Source organism: Ylistrum balloti, unplaced genomic scaffold (assembly GCF_031769215.1).
Source record: "Ylistrum balloti isolate Yb309-2 unplaced genomic scaffold, AGI_CSIRO_Ybal_v1 Utg371210, whole genome shotgun sequence".
Classification (NCBI taxonomy): domain Eukaryota; kingdom Metazoa; phylum Mollusca; class Bivalvia; order Pectinida; family Pectinidae; genus Ylistrum; species Ylistrum balloti.
Window position 1 is genome coordinate 175,113 of NW_026782657.1, and position 27,836 is coordinate 202,948.

General features: G+C 36.4%; 1 protein-coding gene across 1 annotated transcript; it reads left to right on the top strand.

Annotated features, from left to right (window-relative positions):
• Positions 1-11,179: 11,179 nt before the first annotated feature.
• Positions 11,180-23,521, top strand: LOC132561438 (hemicentin-1-like; the record flags this gene model as incomplete). The annotated part of the gene is made up of 11 exons (XM_060226167.1): positions 11,180-11,238; positions 12,039-12,087; positions 13,237-13,326; positions 13,650-13,936; positions 15,527-15,668; positions 18,586-18,849; positions 19,122-19,403; positions 19,534-19,646; positions 20,941-21,082; positions 22,240-22,503; positions 23,455-23,521. Coding segments are annotated over exons 1-11 (1,736 nt in total), but the record flags the coding sequence as incomplete, so codon positions are not given.
• Positions 23,522-27,836: the final 4,315 nt, after the last annotated feature.

Consider the following 27,836-nt stretch of genomic DNA (forward strand, 5'->3'; position numbering starts at 1 on the left):
GACAACGTGTATGAGTACACTCGGGTCAGAACACCTGTCAAGCAAAAGGGACCGACAGTAACTATAGGTCAGCAGGGTCTAATACAGTACACTGAGGAGTTCTACTGTTAATAATGTAACATTTTATATATCAAGATGCGATGTGTTTGATGTACAGATATGCCAATACGACAAAATTGACAGGATACATGATATCATAGCAAAATCTAAAAAAAAAATCAACATTTATACTGAAGTGTTTTAGAAATGTGATTTCCTATACAAGTTAGAACCATCAAAAGACATCCTATCCCAGTTACCTTGGATACGGAGAAAGCAGACTAAACATTATTCCTACAAAATTAAGGTATTACTATAGTTCACTTAGTTATTATCTATTTAGAGTTAACATTGTTGGTAACCCTGTCTGTATGTGCGGATCTCCTTGTGACAATGTCCGTCAATTCTTTTCCGAATGTCCTAATTACAGACACCAGAGTGTAGAGTTGGTTCAAAGTTTGAATATGGATCATGAAATTAACCTAGATCGTCTATTATCAGGTATCACTGAGTTGACATAACAAAGCAGTCTTGATGTTTTTCGAAATGTGCAGACTTATAAAGATGAGCGGAAAGTTTGGTTCATGAAATAATCATATTACTTGTACAATTCTCACCTCCACCCATCTCTCTCTCTCTCTCTCCTCTCTCTCTCTCTCTCACACACACCAGACACACATTTGTCCTCTGGTTTTGAGTTGTATAAAGTTCGCTAAACATGTTAACCAGCTGAGCCAATATTTCTGTAAAGTTGAAATATGTATCACAGTAGAGTTAATGATATTGTACTAACGTGTGCCCGGTCTTATTGTCTTTTTCTTGACAATAAAATAGATTTAAAGTAAAGGAAGTACAGACAGATAACATGAAAACAAGGTGCCTTACGACCTGTTGTTTACCATAGAAAAAGTAAGAAGTCCCTGCTTATCGTGTATATTGCTAAAATCTTACCATTTCAAATATCAAAGATATAAAATCATCCTTGAATTTCTATCCTCTGGACTAAAGACAGGTGTGCGGGTAAATCTTTAAAAATAAGGGGAGATAGTCATTATCAACTGACCAACATATGTATTTTATCAACTACATTTGTTGATACTCTATCAGCACAGGTTTTGTTTTTTAAGGATGATCGCCATTTTCAAAGTTCGATGTCCAAAAATATGATAAAGTCTTCAAGCAAAACCTGTATAATCAAAACATGTTTATGATAAATTAACAGGAGGGATTATTAATACATTTATATTGGACGTTCTCGGTCGTAACACACAATGAAGACTCATAAAATCAGCATAGTCACGGTTTTCCAAGGTCCTTCACAACCTGTTAAGTTATAAAAATAATGTGTAGCCAGAAACTAAAAACCTAGCCTTATTAGGGTAAGTATGTGAGACCTACCTTAACTTGTTTCTGTACAAGATACCCGTGTCCTGCAGAGTGCGTCTCGGGTAAATCTCGTGCTTTCCCTTCAATTCACGTGCGGGTCAACCAGGAATGGGATAGCCCAAACTATTTATTTCCTTCAGGTAAGCAATGAACTGGTCCACATCGCTTTCGTTTGATTATAACAGCGATAGCGTTATATAACATTCTGTTAACAAAACTCAGTAAGTAGTCGGCGTCATCGGCCTATTAATTACTTTCTGTTTTTTTTATTATTTGTTTGTTTTTTGTTTTTTCGCTTTTTCCTATCCACAGAGAGATTTTTTCAAGAAAAGGTGCTGTATAATCATGTAAAAATGTTTATGTACACACACACGTACAAATACCAATCCAAACATAATATATAGATACAAGATTTCCAGATCAACACAATATTTGCTGATATTGTGAGACAAAGTTTGGTTACGTTAGGGTAAAAACGATTGTTGAATACAAAAACGACCCGATATAAAGTGTGGTATTGTAATTGTTCTCGCCCCCGATCAACTGTCAAGCTTATCGATGTCCTACCAGCAGAGTGAAACAAAGGGCAACAACTCTCGCAGATATGACTAATACTGCACTTGATACTTACTGTGCTACAGTTTAATGTCGTGCAATCTTTAATTATTTATAACGAATGTTACGTACGTTCCATTGAACAACACGATAAAATCTTGGTAATGTTTACAGGAGTGAATATATATTTGTCTGATGTTGTCCATCGACACTACAAGAATTATTTCTGTAACCCCGGGAAAATACTGCCGAAATACATGTATACACTCGGCTAAAGCGAACTACTGTTCAGCTCGATCGGTTGAGCGTTAGACTAGAAAACCAGATGTCACGGGTTAGAATCCTATGTTATCAAATAAATAATGACCTCTGTTACATTAACAATTAGTCTACAATTGACCAGGAATATGTCATGCTCAGCGGCACCAATACTGAAACTAAGGGAAGTAACTCTGATAGACTTTTGTGAGGCTAAGTGTCATTTATCCTATTTGAACTGTCAGTTAGTGTAACTTTCCATGTGCCATTCCGAGCGTCATTCAATATGTCATTTTATATAATATTTCATGTGCGTCATTCTTTCCGTAATTCCACGTTTCATTCGATGTGTCATTCCCTTTATCATTCCACGTGTCATTACATGCGTTATTCGGTGTGTCATTAAGTGTATCGTACTTTGTGTCATTTCAGGCATTATTCGCACTATCTTCGGAATGTAACTGATAGTATGCATATGTGAAATGTTAAATGGAAGATATGCATAAACTACAGGGTCAGAGGTCAGTCGAGGTCAGGAAAAGGACATGCATATTGTCTGTTAGAAACAATATCGATACGGCTCACATGTAAAATGTACAAAATGTTGACGAGATTTCGCCGGCAAGTAGATACCTACATAGACTCGTTAAATAGCCTCGCTTTCACATTCATCTCAGCGTCTAAATTTGACCTTGGATTTTCCTCAGTCGTCTCCTTGGTCTCAAACTTTAGGCCCTAAGTATGACTGACGAGTATTAGAAGGACAAAACAACCGTTTTGATGCAGTTTAATTTATTATTTGACACTACTGTATCAAACTGTATACGTGTGTCTTTTGTACAATCTTTCGAAATTTTGTATTTTTCTACAACAGTAGAGCGTCTCTCTGATTTTCTACAATAGTGTTTTTTCCACAACTGCTGAGAAGCTGAGGGGATGACTGGAAGACACTAACGTTGCCAAGCAACGAGAGTTCTAATTTGTCACCGCGTTTGTGATATATGGTGTCAGTGCAAGTATAGAAGAATTACCTCCCTTAGCATGTGCATTTTGCGTCAATATTATATTTTTGGATCTATATCAAGAAAAAAACGATATAACAAACTGTAACAAAACTTTGAACCGTTAAACAGTTGTCTTGTTATAGTAAAACAGAAGAGATTTCCAAGTAAACGAAGACTTAACACTGCAGAACGAGACTGATAAATATGATTTCGGCTATTATCATGAGTTCAACTATAACAAACATGTATACATTGGTCATAATTAATCTCAATGCCTCCGCCAGAATTCGAACCCTGGACCTCTCGTTGATAAGTCTCACACTCAACTGATGGAGCTGAAGAGACATTGAGAAGATATCTGTAGATGTATTGTATATTGAAGCCGATATTTACAAGGGTAACAAGCAGGGAGGTTATCCTATATAATTTTTTTTTTGGGAAAATTCTTATCAAAGCTCGTAATTGCACGCGTTATACATATACACCGTGTTTTTAATCGTTTCATTACATAATGAAATAAAACTGTTTAGTGAGTGTCATTCTCGGCTCTTACAGCTGATCACTGTACCATCTGACAGTGAAACAAAGGGCAGTAACTCTGGGAGATCAGTTTATTATATTTTTAGCAGTGAAATATAAGGATATCTCAAACTGATAAAAGTTAGATTTTTCACTAGTGAAAAATATCACTTTTTTATATATTTGAAAAATATCACTTTGAGGATTGACCAATCAGAGAGCCCGATACAAATCTTTTTCATGCGCTGAAGAATTTATCAAACATCGTTTTTTATTTTTTCAGTTAACGTTTAAACCATTTTATTGTGTATAAGTGACATGAATAAATTACAAAATCCATGTCCAAACACAAATAAACATTCATTATGATTTATTTATGAGTCTGTATATTTTACTAATTTTCGTAAAATGGACTATTTTTTGCCGCGCACAACATCGTTGTATAATGAGTGAGTAGTGTCTGGAAAAAGCATGGTCAACTTACCCATTTTATAGTTATCGTAAGTTTGCCATTGTTTTTGTTTATTTTTACGATGAAAATGTAATAAACAGAATATTTAAAAGTGTCTTCAGCAATAACAAATATATTTAACTAGTGTGACTAATATTTTGGTATCTTTCACGAATGCGATTTGTTATTACTGAAGACACTATTAAATATCCTTTATACAGTACAGTGAAGGGCAGTAACTCTGGGAGATCAGTATAGTACAGTGAAGGGCAGTAACTCTGGGAGATCAGTATAATACAGTGAAGGGGCCATCTTTAAAAAATGTTTAATATCAGTAGATATTTCATTATACTTATTTGGCATGGATAAAGTTGATTCGTGATACAAAGATTTGAGAGATAAGATTTTCTTCTACATACACTGTTTGTTTAAGTTTACACGGGGGTGGGGGTGACTTTCAAGATTTTGTTGATATGAATCATTGATTTCTATTGAATAATCGTCGTTCATATCTGTAGACTGGTTATTTACTTTCAGATAAACATGGAGTTTGATAGAATGAGCTCTACAGACTGGGACTTCTCTTCATAAGATGTGGAGCAAATCGCTTAAGATGTCCATGGTGCCTTTTGTAATGATCGTGGGATGTGGAATAGGTGACTGATGATACACGCCCTTTGTGTCTTTTCTAATGATTACAGGACGTGGTACAGATGGCTTAAGATGCAAGCCCATTGTGCCTTTTGTAATGATCGTGGGATGTGGAACAGGTGAATGATGATACATGCCCTTTGTGTCTTTTCTAATGATTACAGGATGTGGTACAGATGGCTTAAGATACAAACCCATTGTGCCTTTTGGAATGATAGCGGAATGTGGAATATGTGACAGATCCAATGTGCCTGTTCTTGTAATGATACTAAAATTCATTATAAAATGTTAGTTTGTACCACGTGTTGTCCGTTTGACTGTGTACTTCTAAAAATTAATCGACGACGTCATGGAAAACGCTTTGTCGATCTTGACACTGCTTGACAACAACAGAACTGACATACGTCCGATTTGCCGTTGTTACTCATGACGACAAATCCGGTACTCTCGATGACATGGGATCGAATAACACCACACACAGTACGTCAACAGCATTAAAGTCTGTAAGGAATGTCTATTACAAAAAGGAAGAACTCTTCTTAAAGAAAAATTCATTTCATCAACTGAAAATAAAACGATCATTTCAAAATGAAACTATTATAACATTATAATTTCGATTTTATCAAACTGAAAAAAGAGCAACCTCGGCCTTTGTTAGGTTTATAAACCAGGTATCGACCTCATCAATAGATCATTATTGTATATTATCAATAGTAGATCACACTCCATTGTCTGACGCGATTATTGTGGTGAATGTAAGGACCACGTGACATCATGTAGTCTTATCTTCGTGAAAGATAAACGCTACCGTATATACTGCGGAGAATCATCAGATCTCGTGTAATATTACAGACCGAGATACATGCTTTATAAAAGGTGTTAAATTTACACGTGGAATAGAAAAATACCAGTTCTTAATGGTCTGCTATTTCATAACTCTTAATAAAAATTGATTAAAACGGTTGCAAAGTATGTCAAAAGGAAACTTTTTATACAGCGACCATGTTACGGAATCAGCCGACATGTAACGAGTACAGTCGTATTGTTGCCCTCCATAAATCTCCAAAATGTTTTCCCCGCCGACAATTAATGGCTTTCACTTCGGTTGTATCTATTCAAACGACTATATAAAGCTACGCAGTATTAAATACAGCCGGGCAAAAACATTATGACGTCACTACAAAAGCCGAACGGCCACACATCTAGACATCAGATGATGACGTCAAAAGCGAAGTCAAGATGGCGTATCTCTAGATCTCGGATAATGATGCCTAATTTTGCTTCCAATGCACACGCTAGAAAGTTTACATATAAGCTCTTACCTTGCGAGTGCGTTCTGTTCAGACAGCAATAAGAATAATTATTTAACTTGATGAAGAATTCTCTAAACGTTCATATTTTCCCCTTTGATCCACCATTCAGTATTGCACCTTCTGCAAAGAAGAGTTACAATTAACATAAAGGCGCTGGGTACACCATTATCGATCGACCAGGTAAACGAAGGGAAGTAACTCTTGAAGACTAGAACGTAGGTGCACCTTCCACTGTCAAATATGGATTCAGAAATGCTATTTCCGAATAAAATTTGATTGTCCATATGTTATCTATATTTCTGTGAAACTGATAATACATTGAAAGGGTATTGCAGCTTTGGATACAGTCGGTGATGAGAGAGAGGAGCATTACGTTAATAATTGTACATAGTAAAAGGTAAAAATTCCCCAAGCTTCAAATTTTGGCATCCTCTTCTTTTCACCAGTTCCCCCTCTATTACCTTCTGTGTCTTTTGTTTTTGTACTGTACTTTGTATTAAAATGTACTATTTGGCGGGGTCGTGGGGGTTACGACCTTTGAACCGAAATGTGCTATTCGCTCGTGCGTCTTATTTACACAACTGGGAATATAGTATGAATACTGCGACAATAACTTTATGATGTTAAAGTTTTACTAGTTTTATTGCAGATTTAAGAAGGTGATATGTGACGTAACGTTGGTGTTTCGTTTAGTGTATTTACGGTAGTCTGAGGTCAGTAGTGCGGTATTCCATTCATAGACAATGTACAGATTACACATGTAGAGGCCGGGAACGTGTCCAAGGGCGTCACACCAACCACTAAAAAAAATGAAAGACGGAAATTCTCACACCGTCTTCATCGCCATTTTCTGTATCTTCCTCACTCACCTCGCAGCTTTCATCGCTCTGTCCATCTATCAGATCGATAGGATAAACAAACTAGAGGATCTTTTCCTGAACGTGGAGGTATTGTTATAGTCTAATACTGGTACAATATATTTACAATATTAGACTGTGTTAACGGTTCATTTATGTTAAAATAGAAAATGTTAAAATATTAAGATTCCTTTTGAAGGAAATGCGTTTTCACCATTGAAAACGAATCTAAGTTATGGTAAAAAAATATTTAATTTAATGAGTCATATACAAAGTGTTGATTTAAAAAAAAATCTAATTTCGAAGCTTTTACATACATATATCACAATAATGTATCGATTTGATTTTTAACAAATATCTTGATCTAAGATTTGATGATGTATGATTATCAGTAGACTAATATAATAAAAACATCCTTGTGTGATATGAAGCTGGATGTGTTTGAAGCTCGTCAGTTTACCTGTTGGTTCCGTTGTTGTATACCTTGTTATCCATTTGAGAACGTGACATTACTTACATGTACCTGATTGGCCAAAGTTTACATCGCGGATGTCGTTGATGAACAGAAGACGCTTTCTCTTCCAGAACATCTGGTCTTATTCTCTTTGTACTTTTTCTGGAGTCTTCGTGTAAATCTTTCTTTTGGTCATGTTTTGCCCTAGTTTTATTGAGTTCGAGTTTGGATTATGATTATGTTGACATGTTAGTATTTTCCATTTGTTTTTTTGTCAGTGGATTTCAAATCAAATTCGTGGCGAGGTAGTGCGGACTAAAGCTAAATTATACCGTAATTAAGTAAAAAAATCGTTCCGAAAGATTAACCGTTTTTCCGTTTTTAACGACACGTGAAATATAAATGAAATTCCTATAATGACGAGTTGTTTGAATTAAAACCGGGGAAGTATCATATCCTTTTACACTGTTGATATAATCAAAATAACAAAAACCTAAGGAAGTCCATGGATGACCCGTCTATATCAGTATCTAACCCTGTGCTTCCTATAGCCTGTAATATTGTATACAATCGCCTGTAAACGTAAAGGTTTTGTAGTTATCGGATTTAACGTAGTATGTGAGTACGATCAGAAAAGAGTTTTTATATGTTGTCTATTTAAAGATGATTAATTTCATGACGTCAAATTAATTAAGTTTACAGGATTAAGGTTGTTTACAAATCAGACGTCAAAACCTTCTAAACGTCAACTGTTGTTCTGGTGGGTTTTTTTTAAAAATGGCAGAAAGTAATCTAAAACAGTACATTGCTCCACTTCTTTTACCGGTACAGCAGTCAGAATATCTGTGGTGAGAAATATTCATTTTGGTTTATTTCTCTTAATGTTTTCGTTAATATTAACAATTCTTGTTTATTTTCAAGGCTATCTTTATTTCCAGCGAATTTCTTTTTATCAAAACATATTATAATAATACTGGAATGGTAAGCAAACATAATCTCAGACTGCAGTTTTTAATTTGATTTGACTGTCGCCAATCGCCATTAAAATATAAAAGTAGAATGTAAAGTTTGAAAACATAAGATATCGTAGAAAATCTTATAATTAACAACATTCTGAATATTCCGAGACATTATGCTTTGAAATAGAAATGTTTGGGAATTGGTTTCAAAATATGAAAAGAATTATTTTAATAATATTCACGTGTATCCTTAAATCTGGTTTTCGTCATGAAATTGATGTATTACGAGCAGGCTACATCCAAATTTTATACTGACTCACTCGTCAGTTTTTACTGACAGAAAACAACACAACAACTGCTACTTGTACATCTATAATAAACTGATATTCGTCTTACAACTCTCTTTTCTTCGATGTTGTTGTTATTTCGTAGTTCGTCTCGTAAGTCACGATGTAAGTGCTGGACACCTGTTGGTGAAAGGAAGTGTTATGTGTGGGAGAATGATAACCTTGATAACCTACATATCACTGTCTACATTACGGACAGAAAAGATACCAACATGTCAACAAAATCGACTTCAACTTCAAAATTAACAAAATAAAAGATTTACATTAAGACTCATGACAAATCCATTAGTCCATAGGTTCTGGAAGAGTAAGCGTCTTCTGCTTCATCGACGACACCGTAAACCTTGTTCCATCCAAGTAAGTAGTGTCACGTTCTCAGATGAGAACTAGGTATACAACAACGGAACCAACAGACAAACTAACAAGCATCAAACACGTCCAGCTTCATATCACACAACGGACCCAACAGACAAACTAACGAGCATCAAATACGTCCAGCTTCATATCACACAACGGAACCAACAGACAAACTAACGAGCATCAAATACATCCAGCTTCATATCACACAACGGACCCAACAGACAAACTAACGAGCATCAAATACGTCCAGCTTCATATCACTCAACGGAACCAACAGACAAACTAACGAGCATCAAATACGTCCAGCTTCATATCACACAACGGAACCAACAGACAAACTAACGAGCATCAAATACGACCAGCTTCATATCATACAACGGAACCAACAGACAACTTAACGAGCATCAGGCACGTCCAGCTTCATATCACACAACGGAACCAACAGGCAAACTAACGAGCATCAAACACGTCCAGCTTCATATCGCACAACGGACCCAACAGGCAAACTAACGAGCATCAAACACGTCCAGCTTCATATCACACAACGGACCCAACAGACAAACTAACGAGCATCAAACACGTCCAGCTTCATATCACACAACGGAACCAACAGACAAACTAACGAGCATCAAACACGTCCAGCTTCATATCACACAACGGACCCAACAGACAAACTAACGAGCATCAAACACGTCCAGCTTCATATCACACAACGGAACCAACAGACAATACTAACAAGCATCAAACACGTCCAGCTTCATATCACACAACGGAACTAACAGACAATCTAACAAACATCAAACACGTCCAGCTTCATATCACACAACAGAACCACCAGGTATACTTACGAGCATCAAACACGTCCAGCTTCATATCACACTACAGAACCAACAGACAACTAACGAGCATCAAACACGTCCAGCTTCATATCACACAAGGAAACAAAATATTTCCCAAAGTAGTGATGGTAATGGCCATGAAACTTTACTACTGTTAAGCCTTGGTCATATGGATATAGAATACATAAAGTTTAGACAAAATAACCTCTGTCATGAGTATGTACAGGGCTAAAATGGTCTGTGTTTGTATAGGAAATTTTGGCCTTTAGCGAAACTGTTAACTCCCATATTCTGATCTTACAACAATCTGATTCTGGGGTTGTAATAGAACTACAAATGTATATTCTACTTAAAGGAAATCAATTTCGTTGTTTTATACTGAATCTTGTTTTTAGATTAAATTTCTTTTTCAGAAATCTCCAGATGAAGTCATTCACATTAAAGACTTAATCGATGTAATGAAGAATCCGTCTCCCAATGGAAAAGTTTCCAGGAGGAGTGTTTTACCAAGTCCAGTGTTATCAGACTTTGTTGATGCCCAGGTATAGAACAGATCTGAAATCAAAATATATCTTATATATATAATTCTGCCTTGTTATCAATAAATCCTTGTTTGTGGGAACATCTAGAAGAAAAATATATACATGTAACGTAGGACTGTTATTATTACTGTGATGTTTCTTTTTCCTTCAAATAAAATCATTTAAAAACTTCGTTAAGTTAACATTTTAAAATGCCCTAAACGTTCGTTAAAGTCATTAAGGCATCGACACCATTTGTGATTTAGGTTTGTCCTGGTATCGAGTTAAAGAAACAGGCGATAATAACGACAGTGAGAAAGGATATAGAAAATACAACATTACGACGTATCAGAACCATTGATACCATTAAATAGATATTCTCTGTAAGTTTTATGAATTTTTTTTGAACGTATATCTTGACAAGACATTGATTTTGTCCAAGCGAGGAATTCAAAGAGTTTACTCTTTAAATCTAATATCTATTTTTTCAAAGGTAGGAATGATTGAATTTCGAAATAACGGATAATAATTATAATCTTTGACAGAAAAACTTCGTTAAGACGACATGTGATGAAAACAGTCAGAAAAGCATACTGGATGTTCTTAGATCCTTCGCGGAATATACGAAACACCGGCTTCATTTCCAAGGCAAGTCTAGATCCGCACGACAGACACAACCTGGCGGAGAGATGAGTCAAATTTTTGAACAACTTGCTAACTCGGAGGTATGTAATTTTTCTCTTTTGCTAATTATCTATTTATCTTAATAATCTAGACAACTAGAATGAAGGTGAAGGAATGTTTGGAAACAGATGTTTGTAAGTTCGAATGTGATATCTATCAAAACTAGGACGCCTTACAACAAAAGAAACAAAACTTAAATAGAAGAAAAAATGATAGTTAAACTAACCTGAAACTTCTTAATACAAAATTATTTTTATTCACAAGTCTTTTGTACTATTTTCGAGATTGCAGATCGTTAAAACTGCCGATTAACTTTATGTCCCCGAGGTTTGACGTAACCTGCTTGCCGCGTTTAATTCATTCGAACAGTTAAACGATTCAGAACGGACATATGAATAATTTGAATACACTCAATAGTGAAAAAACAGGAAACAATTGATTTGTGATGTACGTGCACCTTATCATTGTAACTTGACATTCGTTTCGAACAATTTAGATTTTCACAGTCGCTTCCTAGAATTTCGAAAATTAAAATCTGTCTGTAGAAGGGGCGAAACAGCTGTATGACGGAGTTGAGTTCATAATTTGACATTACTGTACTGCCTGTTCTTGTTCCCATATTTGTCTTTTGCACCGCCATCTTACCAGGAACGTTATTAACACTCTCACAGTATAATTAATTAATCAATAATAAGTTTTCCGGAGAAGTAATGTTATGAAAAAATTGTGTAACACGTTTTCATATACGTCTGATATAGCGTGATATGGATCAGAAAATGTTATTTAAAATGAAAGAGGATGCCTGATATTTAGATAATTGGTGTTTTGTTTATATTTACAGCTCGCAATTTTCGACAAGTATTGTCAGAACAGTACAATATGTCTCCCAGGTAAGATTGGTAAATGCAAGGCTAAGTCAAATCGTCGTGTCTGTCACTTTCATTCTAAAAACTTATGTACACCATACTATGACCGTTACTTGGCAAACAAAAGGAGAAAGGCAATTTTTTCTTGTGTGTCTTTTGTACAATCTTCAACGCGAATTCAATATTAAATACAGAAGAGCTAATTTATGAATTTACATCTGTTTCGTATTTTTGGGGGCTAGCCAGTGATGTTAAGAGCCTAAATTCTTGAAGGCTTAGAGGCGGCTGTGGCAGATCCACATTGGTGCAGATGGATGTGAAAAAAACCAGATTGGGAGGTGGTCTAATAACATAGATTTACAATAGTTCCGTCTCAGAAATGATACAACAATCTTCGACGAAATTAACAATAAGCTGGTCGTGTTTGATGCTCGTTAGTTTGTCTGTTGGTTCCGTTGTACGATATGAAGCTGGTCGTGTTTGATGCTCGTTAGTTTGCCTGTTGGTTCCGTTGTACGATATGAAGCTAGATGTATTTGATGCTCGTTAGTTTGTCTGTTGGTTCCGTTGTGTGATATGAAGCTGGACGTGTTTGATGCTCGTTAGTTTGTCTGTTGGTTCCGTTGTGTGATATGAAGCTGGTCGTGTTTGATGCTCGTTAGTTTGCCTGTTAGTTCCGTTGTACGATATGAAGCTGGACGTATTTGATGCTCGTTAGTTTGTCTGTTGGGTCCGTTGTGTGATATGAAGCTGGACGTGTTTGATGCTCGTTAGTTTGACTGTTGGGTCCGTTGTGTGATATGAAGCTGGACGTATTTGATGCTCGTTAGTATGACTGTTGGGTCCGTTGTGTGATATGAAGCTGGACGTGTTTGATGCTCGTTAGTTTGTCTGTTGGTTCCGTTGTTGCATACCTTGCTCTCATTTGAGAACGTGGAATTACTGACTTGTGCATGATTTTTTTCTGTGTCTTTTTTTTACAGTATTTTGTATCGAAAAGTGTTATTATCTAAAATGTCTTTTGTAAAATAGCTGGTATCAAAAATGATTTTCTCTTGTGTGTCTTTTGTACACTATTTTCAATCATATATCCTGGTGGTATTTTCTTTAGAGACATTTTTGTTGACAATTTACTGACAACTACAAATTCATAGCAAAAATGATGTTTTCCAGGTCCAAAGGGTGACCAGGGAGTGAAAGGTGATCCCGGGGTTAAAGGTGATATTGGACCCCCAGGTACACCTGGAATAAAGGGTCTGAAAGGTCAGTATTAAGAGTCATTGCTACTGTAATGTTGAAGCTGCCTGAATATTTCTCTTTAATCTTCTTGCATTTTGTGGTATGTAGCTCCTTAAGTCGTATGATGTGATATCATCAGCATAAACGCTGATGTCCTATTTAGTAAAATGTCCTAGTATATAAAACAAATTGTTACCATGTCAAGTCATATTCGACGCTTGTTTTTTCGCCCAGTTTGCGTCTGTGATGTCTTTTAAGACATGGATATGACATCCACACTCTCCATGTCTGTTTCGTCCATGTGTTTGAATGGCATGACTTTCTATTTTGGTGTTTTGTGATTTCAGGTGACGTCGGGCTACAAGGTCTACAAGGAAATACAGGGCCTGTAGGCTTACAGGGAGCTAAAGGTGAAAAAGGCTCGGCAGGTCCACAGGGGTCTTTGGGGCCAGCCGGGCCGGCGGGCTCTAAGGGCGACACTGGAGGCACGGGTCCAAAGGGTGAGATGGGACCTGCAGGTTTGCAAGGCGCTATTGGACCCGAAGGAGCTGAAGGACCGAAAGGAGTTCCTGGAGTAAGAGGACTTCCGGGTCCACAGGGTCCCTCGGGACTTGACGGAGCTGTGGGACAAAAGGTAAAGGAAGACGTTTTGCAGTTCATATTTTATCAGTCACGTCCGGGAGAAAAATGCGTATAGTAGACTTTAGGGATTTCGACTAAATGTATACAATTCAGATAAATATAAACTAGAGCCGTCTCTGTATAAACTGAACAGAAACAAAACTCATTGATATCATTTGTCCCTTAGGCTGTTTGTCCCTGTTCAGCAGGTTTGAATGACAAAGAAATCATCTTCGTTAATCCGTTAAATGTCCCAGCTGTAGCACAAATTCATAACTTACAGAATAATTTGTAATACTTGTGGGGAATCTCGCTTTATTCTTTGTTATATACAGTAATCTCTACCCTGTGTAGTCTGTATCGTATAACTCCCTATATTAAAGTCTGTATCAGATAACTCCCTATGTTAACGTCTGTATCAGATAACTCCCTATGTTAACGTCTGTATCAGATAACTCCCTATGTTAAATTCTGAATCAGATAACTCCCTATGTTAAAGTCTGTATCAGATAACTCCCTATGTTAACGTCTGTATCAGATAACTCCCTATGTTAACGTCTGTATCAGATAACTCCCTATGTTAACGTCTGTATCAGATAACTCCCTATGTTAAAGTCTGTATCAGATAACTCCCTATGTTAACGTCTGTATCAGATAACTCCCTATGTTAAATTCTGAATCAGATAACTCCCTATGTTAAAGTCTGTATCAGATAACTCCCTATGTTAACGTCTGTATCAGATAACTCCCTATGTTAACGTCTGTATCAGATAACTCCCTATGTTAAAGTCTGTATCAGATAACTCCCTATGTTAACGTCTGTATCAGATAACTCCCTATGTTAACGTCTGTATCAGATAACTCCCTATGTTAACGTCTGTATCAGATAACTCCCTATGTTAAAGTCTGTATCAGATAACTCCCTATGTTAACGTCTGTATCAGATAACTCCCTATGTTAACGTCTGTATCAGATAACTCCCTATGTTAACGTCTGTATCAGATAACTCCCTATGTTAACGTCTGTATCAGATAACTCCCTATGTTAAAGTCTGTATCAGATAACTCCTTATGTTAACGTCTGTATCAGATAACTCCCTATGTTAACGTCTGTATCAGATAACTCCATATGTTAACGTCTGTATCAGATAACTCCCTATGTTAAATTCTGAATCAGATACCTCCCTATGTTAACGTCTGTATCAGATAACTCCTTATGTTAACGTCTGTATCAGATAACTCCCTATGTTAACGTCTGTATCAGATAACTCCCTATGTTAACGTCTGTATCAGATAACTCCCTATGTTAAATTCTGAATCAGATAACTGCTGCATAACGCTGTACTTATAGCCTGTATAATACAATGGGTTGTTGACAGGATACAGTTTGTGAACGACAATTCCGCAAAGCCCCACGACTAAGGCTTGCATTGTTACTGGACCATAAATCCCAAAATGGTACATAAATAACAGAGAAATGATAAACTGTGTGGGTTATTCTATAAACCTTTGTTTTACCACATCTTCATCCTGTGAAGACGAAAAATCTCTGTAAACCATCACGGTATTCTCTGATGCAATTATCCGTTACATTTTCTGTGTAGGGAGAAACAGGAAGTATGGGTCTACAGGGGCCGCAAGGTGACCGCGGTCTCGCGGGGCCAGCAGGACCCAAAGGGGCGCCTGGAGAGGAGAGACAGGTACCTCTTGCGGTGAATGACAAGAACCAGTGTTGTGAGAGTTTAGGTAAGATTATATGTAAGACTCCAGTATTGTACTGTGAAATATGTAATACTTCAGAATTGTATGGTGAAATATTGTTAAACAAGCACTTTCGTGTAGAAAATATCTTAGCATTTTTTCAGTTGTTCAATATTGTATCACCGAGCAACGACTGTTGTTGTCTCCGCAATCTTGTATACACTGCTCTGCGCATGGGGCCACTAAAAACCGCAAGGTGCTGGAGAGAAAATCCGGATATGCATCTCGTGACAAGAGAGCTGCTTATGAATAATGAAATAATGTTTTTCCTAACTAACTTTTGAAATGTATGCACGGTCGTACATTTAGGCAAATCGCTATACACAATAAACGAGTTTGTTATTTGCAATATAGATGAAGTCATTTAAAACAAACCAGGATTTTATGTTTTGTCGTATATAACGAACATAACTCATAAGCCATGAAGAGCTATTAGATATTAAGATAAAACATTTTTCACAAGTTATAAACTGCAATGGAGAATTGACTATAAAATACTAGGTAAACAAATATGCCGCGACTAATGACATCTTTGCAGAATAAAGATTAAAGTTATTTTTAAGTTTTTAAAATGGATATTTCACTGGAAAAATTAACATACGTGTATATCAAAGAAATACCTATATATAGCCTAATTTCAGTGTAACAAGATTTATTGAAGGTTCCAATTTCTGATATACAATGGAATGTCACTTGACCTGTACTAGCAAAAGAAAACTCAAAACGAACATATGTACATGACTCAGACTTGTAACATAACATTTAGTGCGGAAAAAAATGTTTAAATCTTATTTTCAAATTCAAGTAGAAGTTATTTATCTCAATCCAAACTGCAGTTAACAGTACTCAATGCTATCTAATAAAAAAACAACCCCAAAAAACTATCAAGGATAGGGAACTGAGTCATATGATTGGTGACTGTCGTTTGATTGTCAATCCAGTCAGATACACGTGTCACAGTCACATTGTAAGCAGCTGAGGATGAGCTCCATACTTAAATACACGTGTCACAGTCACATTGTAACCAGCTGAGGATGAGCTCCATACTTAAATACACGTGTCACAGGGCACATTGTAACCAGCTGAGGATGAGCTCCATACTTAGATACACGTGTCACAGGGCACATTGTAACCAGCTGAGGATGAGCTCCATACTTAAATACACGTGTCACAGTCACATTGTAACCAGCTGAGGATGAGCTCCATACTTAAATACACGTGTCACAGGGCACATTGTAACCAGCTGAGGATGAGCTCCATACTTAGATACACGTGTCACAGTCACATTGTAACCAGCTGAGGATGAGCTCCATACTTAGATACACGTGTCACAGTCACATTGTAACCAGCTGAGGATGAGCTCCATACTTAGATACACGTGTCACAGTCACATTGTAACCAGCTGAGGATGAGCTCCATACTTAGATACACGTGTCACAGTCACATTGTAACCAGCTGAGGATGAACTTCACACTTAGATACACGTGTCACAGTCACATTGTAACCAGCTGAGGATGAGCTCCATACTTAAATACACGTGTCACAGGCACATTGTAACCAGCTGAGGATGAGCTCCATACTTAGATACACGTGTCACAGTCACATTGTAACCAGCTGAGGATGAACTTCACACTTAGATACACGTGTCACATTGTAACCAGCTAAGAATGAGCTCCATACTTAGATACACGTGCCACAGTTACAGTGTAACCAGCTAAGAATGAGCTCCATACTTGGATACACAATCGTCACAGCCAGGAGACATATTTGCTGTCAAGGTGGTCAAAATAAGAAGTAACCATCAAAGTTACATAGGTGTAGTGACAACACTTGTTTGTTTGTCCAATAACACACTTTTCTTCCTGAATCTAAAAGAAACAATGCAATGTCTTGACAAGACGATGTAGTCATTAACTTTCATCTTTACATCAGATTGATTAATGTACTAGTAATAATTGAAAAGAAATAAGTTTTCAATATAAGACATTCTGTCATATTACAGCCTTTACCCACACCAAATTTTGACTCTACCTGATTATCTCCCTTTTATCTTCCCCTCTACATGTACCAGGCTATAGGATACATAACATATGGAGGCCGATACTCTGTCTCTAAAATATCATATCTGAATGATACATTATAGTATTATGAATTTGATGCCTATAACATAACTGTATTTGTCATAGGTATAATCACCAGATCGATATATTTAGGACAACTTTTCAAAACATCACATAAAACAGCAACTAGGTACATTTATATGTGTCAGGAGATAAACTTTTCACCAATTTTGTCAGTTAGAAGTAAGTTATAAGAGGGGAGAAAATAGAAACTTTAAACATGATTCATGAATTATGAAAATTATCTATACATGTAAGTCTTGTATAGGAATAAAATGATTGTTAACAGAAAACAAATATCGTATACCCACATATCTCCGTATCAATATACTTACAAGTAAACTGGACCAAGTGCTGACAGTCAATTCACGCTCATGTAACATTTTGTACTACTGGCGATGTGAGATGTGTTATGTAGAGTACACGGTCAATGACTTAACTCTACACAATGCCCTGAATTCCAGGACGCATGTACACACACGTGAAATAAAGGACATAATCATGGACTCATAATATGTAAAGAATTAGCACGATAGGAATAAGTGCTAGGTGGCCTTTCTAGTTTTTACGTTATCAGTTTCATTTGTACTAACAATAGCCATTGAAATATATCTGGACAACTATTAGAATTGCTTAAAATTAAAATTTTACCATCCTGCTAGCTTTAAACTATAACCGGAAGTGACAATTGATTTTATTTCATTTTATGTATAGTTATTTATATGGATAGAGAGGCATAATAATGTCGGTGTCCATTAAACATACTATCGTTATCTTTGTAGCCGTTCCGAGTTTCACTTCCCCTAAGGAAACGATAAAGGTTATAGAAGGCACCCCTGTGGTCCTCCGCTGTAACCCAAAAGGTCTGCCAACCCCAAAAGTGCAATGGACGCCATCACCCTTAACTCAGAACACAACGCATGCGCAAGTACAAGGAAATGACATCATCATCGGTAGTTCTGAACCGGGAGATAGCGGGATGTACTATTGTACGGCTAATAGCGTATTAGGAAACGCCTACAAACAAATCGAGTTGGATGTATATAGTAAGTAAAGAATAGACCGAAACAGCTCTGACTACAGAAGTCGTTTTCGATGTTTTCAAAAGCTAAAGCAATAATAAATTAAGAGAACGCAGTACGGATTTCATGATTTAATGAACTATTTTGAACTTGTCAAAATAAAAATTTTACGGTAATACAGTTTGAAAATTTTGATAAAACTTTTCATGGTGGGATTTGACAAAACAGTGTTGGTATAGATATAATTGTTGCGGTACTCCAAGTGATATTTTTCAAAGTTCTTGTTTTTGTTTCAGAACATATACAAATACAGGAACGGCCTCAAAACCTCACTGTACTGAATGGACAATCGGTAACTCTGGAATGTAAATTTGGCGGGGACCCTGTCCCTGCTGTCACGTGGTTTCACAAGAATCAAGCAGGCATTTCCCAAGCTGTGACGACTGGCATTACGCCTATTGTGAATGGATCCCAGCTTCATCTTAGCCACATCTCATCCTCTGATATTGGAGAATATATCTGTTATGGATCAAATGGTATGGAGACAATTGATCTCCACGCCTACCTCGATGCCAAGGGTACGTAAAGGTCAAATTAAAAATGTTATATAGCCTATTAATAAATGTTTTACTCTGACAAAGACCTCCTCGTAAAACATTTAGATATATATATATATGTAAATTTGCATTTTTTTTTTTATATAAACAGGACCTCCGAAGATCATCAACATCCCTGTCCTGCAGGCATTTGTAGGAGAGACAATACGTATGCGGTGTGATGCCCAGGGCAAACCGCCTCCCACCACCTCTTGGCTCACTCCGGTATGTAACACAATACTTTGTGTTTACCAATGTCCGTCCGTCCTATGTCGTGTCCGGCGTCCGATCAGAAATATCTCTAGTACCTGTCAGTATATCTGGTTCATATTATCACCATAACATCATACAAACTATTTGGATATCTGATCAGATTCTGGTTTGTATATGAGAGAGGACTTTCCTGTTGGGTAGACAATATCTAGTTTGATTAATGATGAGTTTTCTAGTATGAAATAAGAGCTAAGATTTCACTATATCTATCGACTGGTGCCAATGGTGATTCTTCAGGTGATAAAATATATACAAAGGGTTATCAAACGCTTAATATAACATAATGTGCTTTTGTTACAAAATTTTGGTATTCAATCATTATTAAATTTCAGTATAACGTACAGTTATTGTTATTCGCGGAGGATCTGTTTTCGACTATTACGTAAATAATAAAAATCCATTATCAACTTTCAGTGTGCACAAATCAAACACACTGCTAACATAAGTATTTCGGTATATTTCTTGAAATATAAGTGTCCATGCTATAGTACTCTTTTGAAAATCCACGAAAATCAAGCACCACGAAAATGTATTGGTTTATACATATGTAATTGTCAATAAGTAAAATGATTGGGCACAGACTACATGCACATTAATATGTTCTTTAGCGGTATCTAAGTTTTCAGTTTTTGCAGTTTTATGCCAATGGAAATAATAAACAAATTACTGAACCAGTGAAAAGACCAATCGCCTGTAATTGCTGTAATCGCTATTGACCAATTTGAATACTCGTGGCAAAAACAAGCTATTATTGTTTTGTACACAACGCTATTAAACCACACACTTTTTAACTCGGTTTGTCACCTGCAGATCAAACCGATGATATTTATCTGTTTACGAAGGAAATGAACATCAAAGCATGCATGAACTTTTGTAAACAATAAAACTATTTAGTTATGGTTTTGATTACTCTAACGTGCAGAATTTGTTTCAATGAAATTTCAGCACATTTTCACTGTTTGGGCAATACACAAGTTGATGAATTAAGCGCGACATTTGTAAACATATACAGGAAATGATGTGTTCTACACTGCATGTTAATGTGATGTATGTAGGTCAGACACGTGATGTATGTAGGTCAGACTTGCTGATCCATCGTAAACAAAGGATGTACAATATGTAGGTCAGTATTTTTTCGATACAATATAGACAAAACAAGAATAAATGACACGTGTTTAAATATGGCTGTTTATCAACTGTTTGAAGTCTAATTGTCTCTAAATATTGTATAATTTCTGTATAAAAGCCCAGTGTAAGCAACGCTTACGAAGATACAGATGGTACGCTGGTCATTCTTAGTGTAAGCAAACAAGACGCTGGACCGTATATATGTAGGGCCACCAACTCATTCGGAACTGATACCGCAACTACCAACCTTGTAGTCAAAGGTAAAGTGTTACTGGTAATGGTGACGAGCAGTTGTAGAATATATTGTGGAATGTATATATTGTACTGTCTTAGACAGGGACCAGAAACAGGAAATAAATATCCCAGAGAATGTATATATTGTACTGTCTTAGACAGGGACCAGAAACAGGAAATAAATATCCCAGACAATGTATATATTGTACTGTCTTAGACAGGGACCAGAAACAGGAAATAAATATCTCAGACAATGTATATATTGTACTGTCTTAGACAGGGACCAGAAACAGGAAATAAATATCTCAGACAATGTATATATTGTACTGTCTTAGACAGGGACCAGAAACAGGAAATATATCCCTCAGACAATGTATGTATTGTACTGTCTTAGACAGGGACCAGAAACAGGAAATAAATATTTAAAGAATGTTAGTCAAAAGCTTACAAGGCTTGCTAATTATTTCTTGATATATGTAAAAAAAGTTTTAAACATCCGACACTCCTGTTAAACATGAACCAATTGATCAACCTGATTAAGTTAAAAATAATCATTATACACTATGTCATGAAGATGTGATCTAGGCTGGTAATGGGCCATGTTCAAAAGACTTCAATTCTTAACATACAACTTTTTGTTTTTAACCAATCAAAACTCGTCTTCCATATGCCTGTTCGGCTGCGCATGCACATTGGAGAAAGAATTGAATGATGGAACAGGCAATAGAAGTAGTGTTAAGATATTAACGTTGTCACTAAATTTCCTATAGAGATAGTTATGGTGACAAAAGATGTGAATCTACAAACAACGCATGTATTATTCAATAAATACATGTACACCCATTTTAGTGATAGGCGGCTTGCGTTGGGTGCATTCATCTTTGTATGGTTGAAATTCGGGACACTCGGATATTATATATTTAATGACGACAACCATGATAAAAGCCGAGGAGAAACAGTCTCTCGCAAGATTTTACCAGCCTCGTTTTGATTGATCGGTTAAAAGGTCATATGGGCGTGACCCCTTACTAACAACTGTCAGGTCCTCGTAGTGTAGTGAATAGTGATAATCTGTATTTTAATCAATGCTTATTGAATATTGTTCGGGTGTTTACAATATCATTCAGAAAAAATCCAAGTATTCAGACATTGTTTTGGTTTGTTGGATTTCTCAACCAATCAGAAGCGGCCAAGGCAGAAATCGCTACGCCAATGGTCGGACTCAAACAGAATGTCAACAACTTCGCATTAGATTGTAAAGCATCCGGGGAACAGCCGATTAGTGTCACGTGGTATCACAACGGACAGATTGTCTCTCCTGACCCTACCCACTTCATCATGCAAGACCATACATTGTTAGTATTGAGCATGTCCAAACCTCAGGAATTCGGACGTTACACATGCGGAGTAACTGATCCGAACGGATCGGCGAACAACAGCGCATTAGGTATACCTCTAGATTTAACGTCATTTTTAGAAACGCCTTATTATATTCATATCATATGAAGCAATATCAATTATGTATCTAGTTATACCGAGTCAAAATCTCATCCGATAAGATGGAGTGAATTCAGTAATGACGTCACAATTCAGCGGAACAAGTTTCGAGTATAGTGACGTCATTAGTTATCCACCTGGTACGATTAAAATGCCACTGGTGCTGGCGATTGTTATCATTTCTTTGTGATAGGCTCCTTTTTTCACCATTTTTTACACGATCTACTATTGACTTATCTTCAAATGTCACCTTTCCTTTTTATTTTTGTATTTCGACGATATCTTATCAGAGTTTTAATTTTACCCGATATAAAATTCTTAGTTGACAACCAGCGGTAAAACGTCATTTTTATTTTATTGAATTAGCCGTACGGGATGGAATAATACATTGAACCAGCCGTGTTCCGTATATAACTATGATTAATTTGATGTTTTTTCCAGTATATGACGATAAAGGAACGACGTCTTGTTCAGCGTCCTATACAACTTGTGAAGTTATATGTGGGTAGGTAGGATTTTTATCATGAACAAATCCATAAAATATCTTGTTGATATGTTATGTTCCAGAATGGTAAACTATTTGTATATCAATTATCAATGTATTCGATTGCCGTTTACATACTATATACTATCGTCTTACTTCTGATATGGCTGGTGACGTCGATAAAGCAGAAGACGCTTACCCGTCCGGAACACCTGGTCTTATTCTCCTTCTACACTTTTATGGATCTTGGTGTAATCTTTAGCATTGAACTGTATTTATAAAGCAAGATTCTGTTGATGTCATAACATTTCTTTCCTGTTGATGTAGGGTCTAGGTCACGTTTAGAATAAACAATATGATAATTTGCAGTGTCTGGATAGTCTGACTTAATAACAAAAATATGTGTTGAAATTATAGAGCCACGTGCCCAGCTAATTGTGCCGCAGATCCAACTTCAGTATACGGTACATCACGATATGATTTGGTAAGTGTACTAAGCATTACGATATGTAATAGTGTAAAATAAAGGACGATATGACTTGGTAGGTGAACGATATAGCAAGATATTAATTTTTAAGTGTAGGATATTGTACGATATTAGTAGGTAAGTGTAGGGTATTGTACGATATTAGTTGGTAAGTGTCGGTATTGTACGATATTAGTAGGTAAGTGTCGGTATTGTACGATATTAGTTGGTAAGTGTCGGTATTGTACGATATTAGTAGGTAAGTGTCGGTATTGTACGATATTAGTAGGTAAGTGTCGGTATTGTACGATATTAGTAGGTAAGTGTCGGTATTGTACGATATTAGTAGGTAAGTGTCGGTATTGTACGATATTAGTAGGTAAGTGTCGGTATTGTACGATATTAGTAGGTAAGTGTCGGTATTGTACGATATTAGTAGGTAAGTGTCGGTATTGTACGATATTAGTAGGTAAGTGTCGGTATTGTACGATATTAGTAGGTAAGTGTCGGTATTGTACGATATTAGTAGGTAAGTGTCGGTATTGTACGATATTAGTAGGTAAGTGTCGGTATTGTACGATATTAGTAGGTAAGTGTCGGTATTGTACGATATTAGAAGGTAAGTGTCGGTATTGTACGATTTTAGTAGGTAAGTGTCGGTATTGTACGATATTAGTAGGTAAGTGTCGGTATTGTACGATATTAGTAGGTAAGTGTCGGTATTGTACGATATTAGTAGGTAAGTGTCGGTATTGTACGTACGATATTAGTAGGTAAGTGTCGGTATTGTACGATATTAGTAGGTAAGTGTCGGTATTGTACGATATTAGTAGGTAAGTGTCGGTATTGTACGATATTAGTAGGTAAGTGTCGGTATTGTACGATATTAGTAGGTAAGTGTCGGTATTGTACGATATTAGTAGGTAAGTGTCGGTATTGTACGATATTAGTAGGTAAGTGTCGGTATTGTACGATATTAGTAGGTAAGTGTCGGGTATTGTACGATATTAGTAGGTAAGTGTCGGTATTGTACGATATTAGTAGGTAAGTGTCGGTATTGTACGATATTAGTAGGTAAGTGTAGGGTATTGTACGATATTAGTAGGTAAGTGTCGGTATTGTACGATATTAGTAGGTAAGTGTCGGTATTGTACGATATTAGTAGGTAAGGTAAGTGTAGGTAAGTGTAGGGTATTGTACGATATTAGTAGGTAAGTGTCGGTATTGTACGATATATTAGTTGGATATTAGTAGGTAAGTGTCGGTATTGTACGATATTAGTAGGTAAGTGTCGGTATTGTACGATATTAGTAGGTAAGTGTCGGTATTGTACGATATTAGTAGGTAAGTGTCGGTATTGTACGATATTAGTAGGTAAGTGTCGGTATTGGTATTAGTAGGTAAGTGTCGGTATTGTACGATATTAGTAGGTAAGTGTCGGTATTGTACGATATTAGTAGGTAAGTGTCGGTATTGTACGATATTAGTAGGTAAGTGTCGGTATTGTACGATATTAGTAGGTAAGTGTCGGTATTGTACGATATTAGTAGGTAAGTGTCGGTATTGTACGATATTAGTAGGTAAGTGTCGGTATTGTACGATATTAGTAGGTAAGTGTCGGTATTGTACGATATTAGTAGGTAAGTGTCGGTATTGTACGATATTAGTAGGTAAGTGTCGGTATTGTACGATATTAGTAGGTAAGTGTCGGTATTGTACGATATTAGTAGGTAAGTGTAGGGTATTGTACGATATTAGTAGGTAAGTGTCGGTATTGTACGATATTAGTAGGTAAGTGTCGGTATTGTACGATATTAGTAGGTAAGTGTCGGTATTGTACGATATTAGTAGGTAAGTGTCGGTATTGGTATTGTACGATATTAGTAGGTAAGTGTCGGTATTGTACGATATTAGTAGGTAAGTGTCGGTATTGTACGATATTAGTAGGTAAGTGTCGGTATTGTACGATATTAGTAGGTAAGTGTCGGTATTGTACGATATTAGTAGGTAAGTGTCGGTATTGTACGATATTAGTAGGTAAGTGTCGGTATTGTACGATATTAGTAGGTAAGTGTCGGTATTGGATATTAGTGTAGTAGGTAAGTGTCGGTATTGTACGATATTAGTAGGTAAGTGTCGGTATTGTACGATATTAGTAGGTAAGTGTCGGTATTGTACGATATTAGTAGGTAAGTGTAGGGTATTGTACGATATTAGTAGGTAAGTGTCGGTATTGTACGATATTAGTAGGTAAGTGTCGGTATTGTACGATATTAGTAGGTAAGTGTCGGTATTGTACGATATTAGTAGGTAAGTGTCGGTATTGTACGATATTAGTAGGTAAGTGTCGGTATTGTACGATATTAGTAGGTAAGTGTCGGTATTGTACGATATTAGTAGGTAAGTGTCGGTATTGTACGATATTTGTACGATATTGTACGATATTAGTAGGTAAGTGTCGGTATTGTTCGATATTAGTAGGTAAGTGTAGGGTATTGTACGATATTAGTAGGTAAGTGTCGGTATTGTACGATATTAGTAGGTAAGTGTCGGTATTGTACGATATTAGTAGGTAAGTGTAAGTGGGTATTGTACGATATTAGTAGGTAAGTGTCGGTATTGTACGATATTAGTAGGTAAGTGTCGGTATTGTACGATATTAGTAGGTAAGTGTCGGTATTGTACGATATTAGTAGGTAAGTGTCGGTATTGTACGATATTAGTAGGTAAGTGTCGGTATTGTACGATATTAGTAGGTAAGTGTCGGTATTGTACGATATTAGTAGGTAAGTGTCGGTATTGTACGATATTAGTAGGTAAGTGTCGGTATTGTACGATATTAGTAGGTAAGTGTCGGTATTGTACGATATTAGTAGGTAAGTGTCGGTATTGTACGATATTAGTAGGTAAGTGTCGGTATTGTACGATATTAGTAGGTAAGTGTCGGTATTGTACGATATTAGTAGGTAAGTGTAGGGTATTGTACGATATTAGTAGGTAAGTGTCGGTATTGTACGATATTAGTAGGTAAGTGTCGGTATTGTACGATATTAGTAGGTAAGTGTAGGGTATTGTACGATATTAGTAGGTAAGTGTCGGTATTGTACGATATTAGTAGGTAAGTGTCGGTATTGTACGATATTAGTAGGTAAGTGTCGGTATTGTACGATATTAGTAGGTAAGTGTAGGTTATTGTACTATATTAGTAGGTAAGTGTCGGTATTGTACGATATTAGTAGGTAAGTGTCGGTATTGTACGATATTAGTAGGTAAGTGTCGGTATTGTACGATATTAGTAGGTAAGTGTCGGTATTGTACGATATTAGTAGGTAAGTGTCGGTATTGTACGATATTAGTAGGTAAGTGTAGGGTATTGTACGATATTAGTAGGTAAGTGTAGGGTATTGTACGATATTAGTAGGTAAGTGTCGGTATTGTACGATATTAGTAGGTAAGTGTCGGTATTGTACGATATTAGTAGGTAAGTGTCGGTATTGTACGATATTAGTAGGTAAGTGTCGGTATTGTACGATATTAGTAGGTAAGTGTCGGTATTGTACGATATTAGTAGGTAAGTGTCGGTATTGTACGATATTAGTAGGTAAGTGTAGGGTATTGTACGATATTAGTAGGTAAGTGTCGGTATTGTACGATATTAGTAGGTAAGTGTCGGTATTGTACGATATTAGTAGGTAAGTGTCGGTATTGTACGATATTAGTAGGTAAGTGTCGGTATTGTACGATATTAGTAGGTAAGTGTAGGGTATTGTACGATATTAGTAGGTAAGTGTCGGTATTGTACGATATTAGTAGGTAAGTGTCGGTATTGTACGATATTAGTAGGTAAGTGTCGGTATTGTACGATATTAGTAGGTAAGTGTCGGTATTGGATATTAGTAGGTACGATATTAGTAGGTAAGTGTCGGTATTGTACGATATTAGTAGGTAAGTGTCGGTATTGTACGATATTAGTAGGTAAGTGTCGGTATTGTACGATATTAGTAGGTAAGTATTGTACGATATTAGTAGGTAAGTGTCGGTATTGTACGATATTAGTAGGTAAGTGTCGGTATTGTACGATATTAGTAGGTAAGTGTCGGTATTGTACGATATTAGTAGGTAAGTGTCGGTGTACGATATTAGTAGGTAAGTGTCGGTATTGTACGATATTAGTAGGTAAGTGTAGGGTATTGTACGATATTAGTAGGTAAGTGTCGGTATTGTACGATATTAGTAGGTAAGTGTCGGTATTGTACGATATTAGTAGGTAAGTGTCGGTATTGTACGATATTAGTAGGTAAGTGTCGGTATTGTACGATATTAGTAGGTAAGT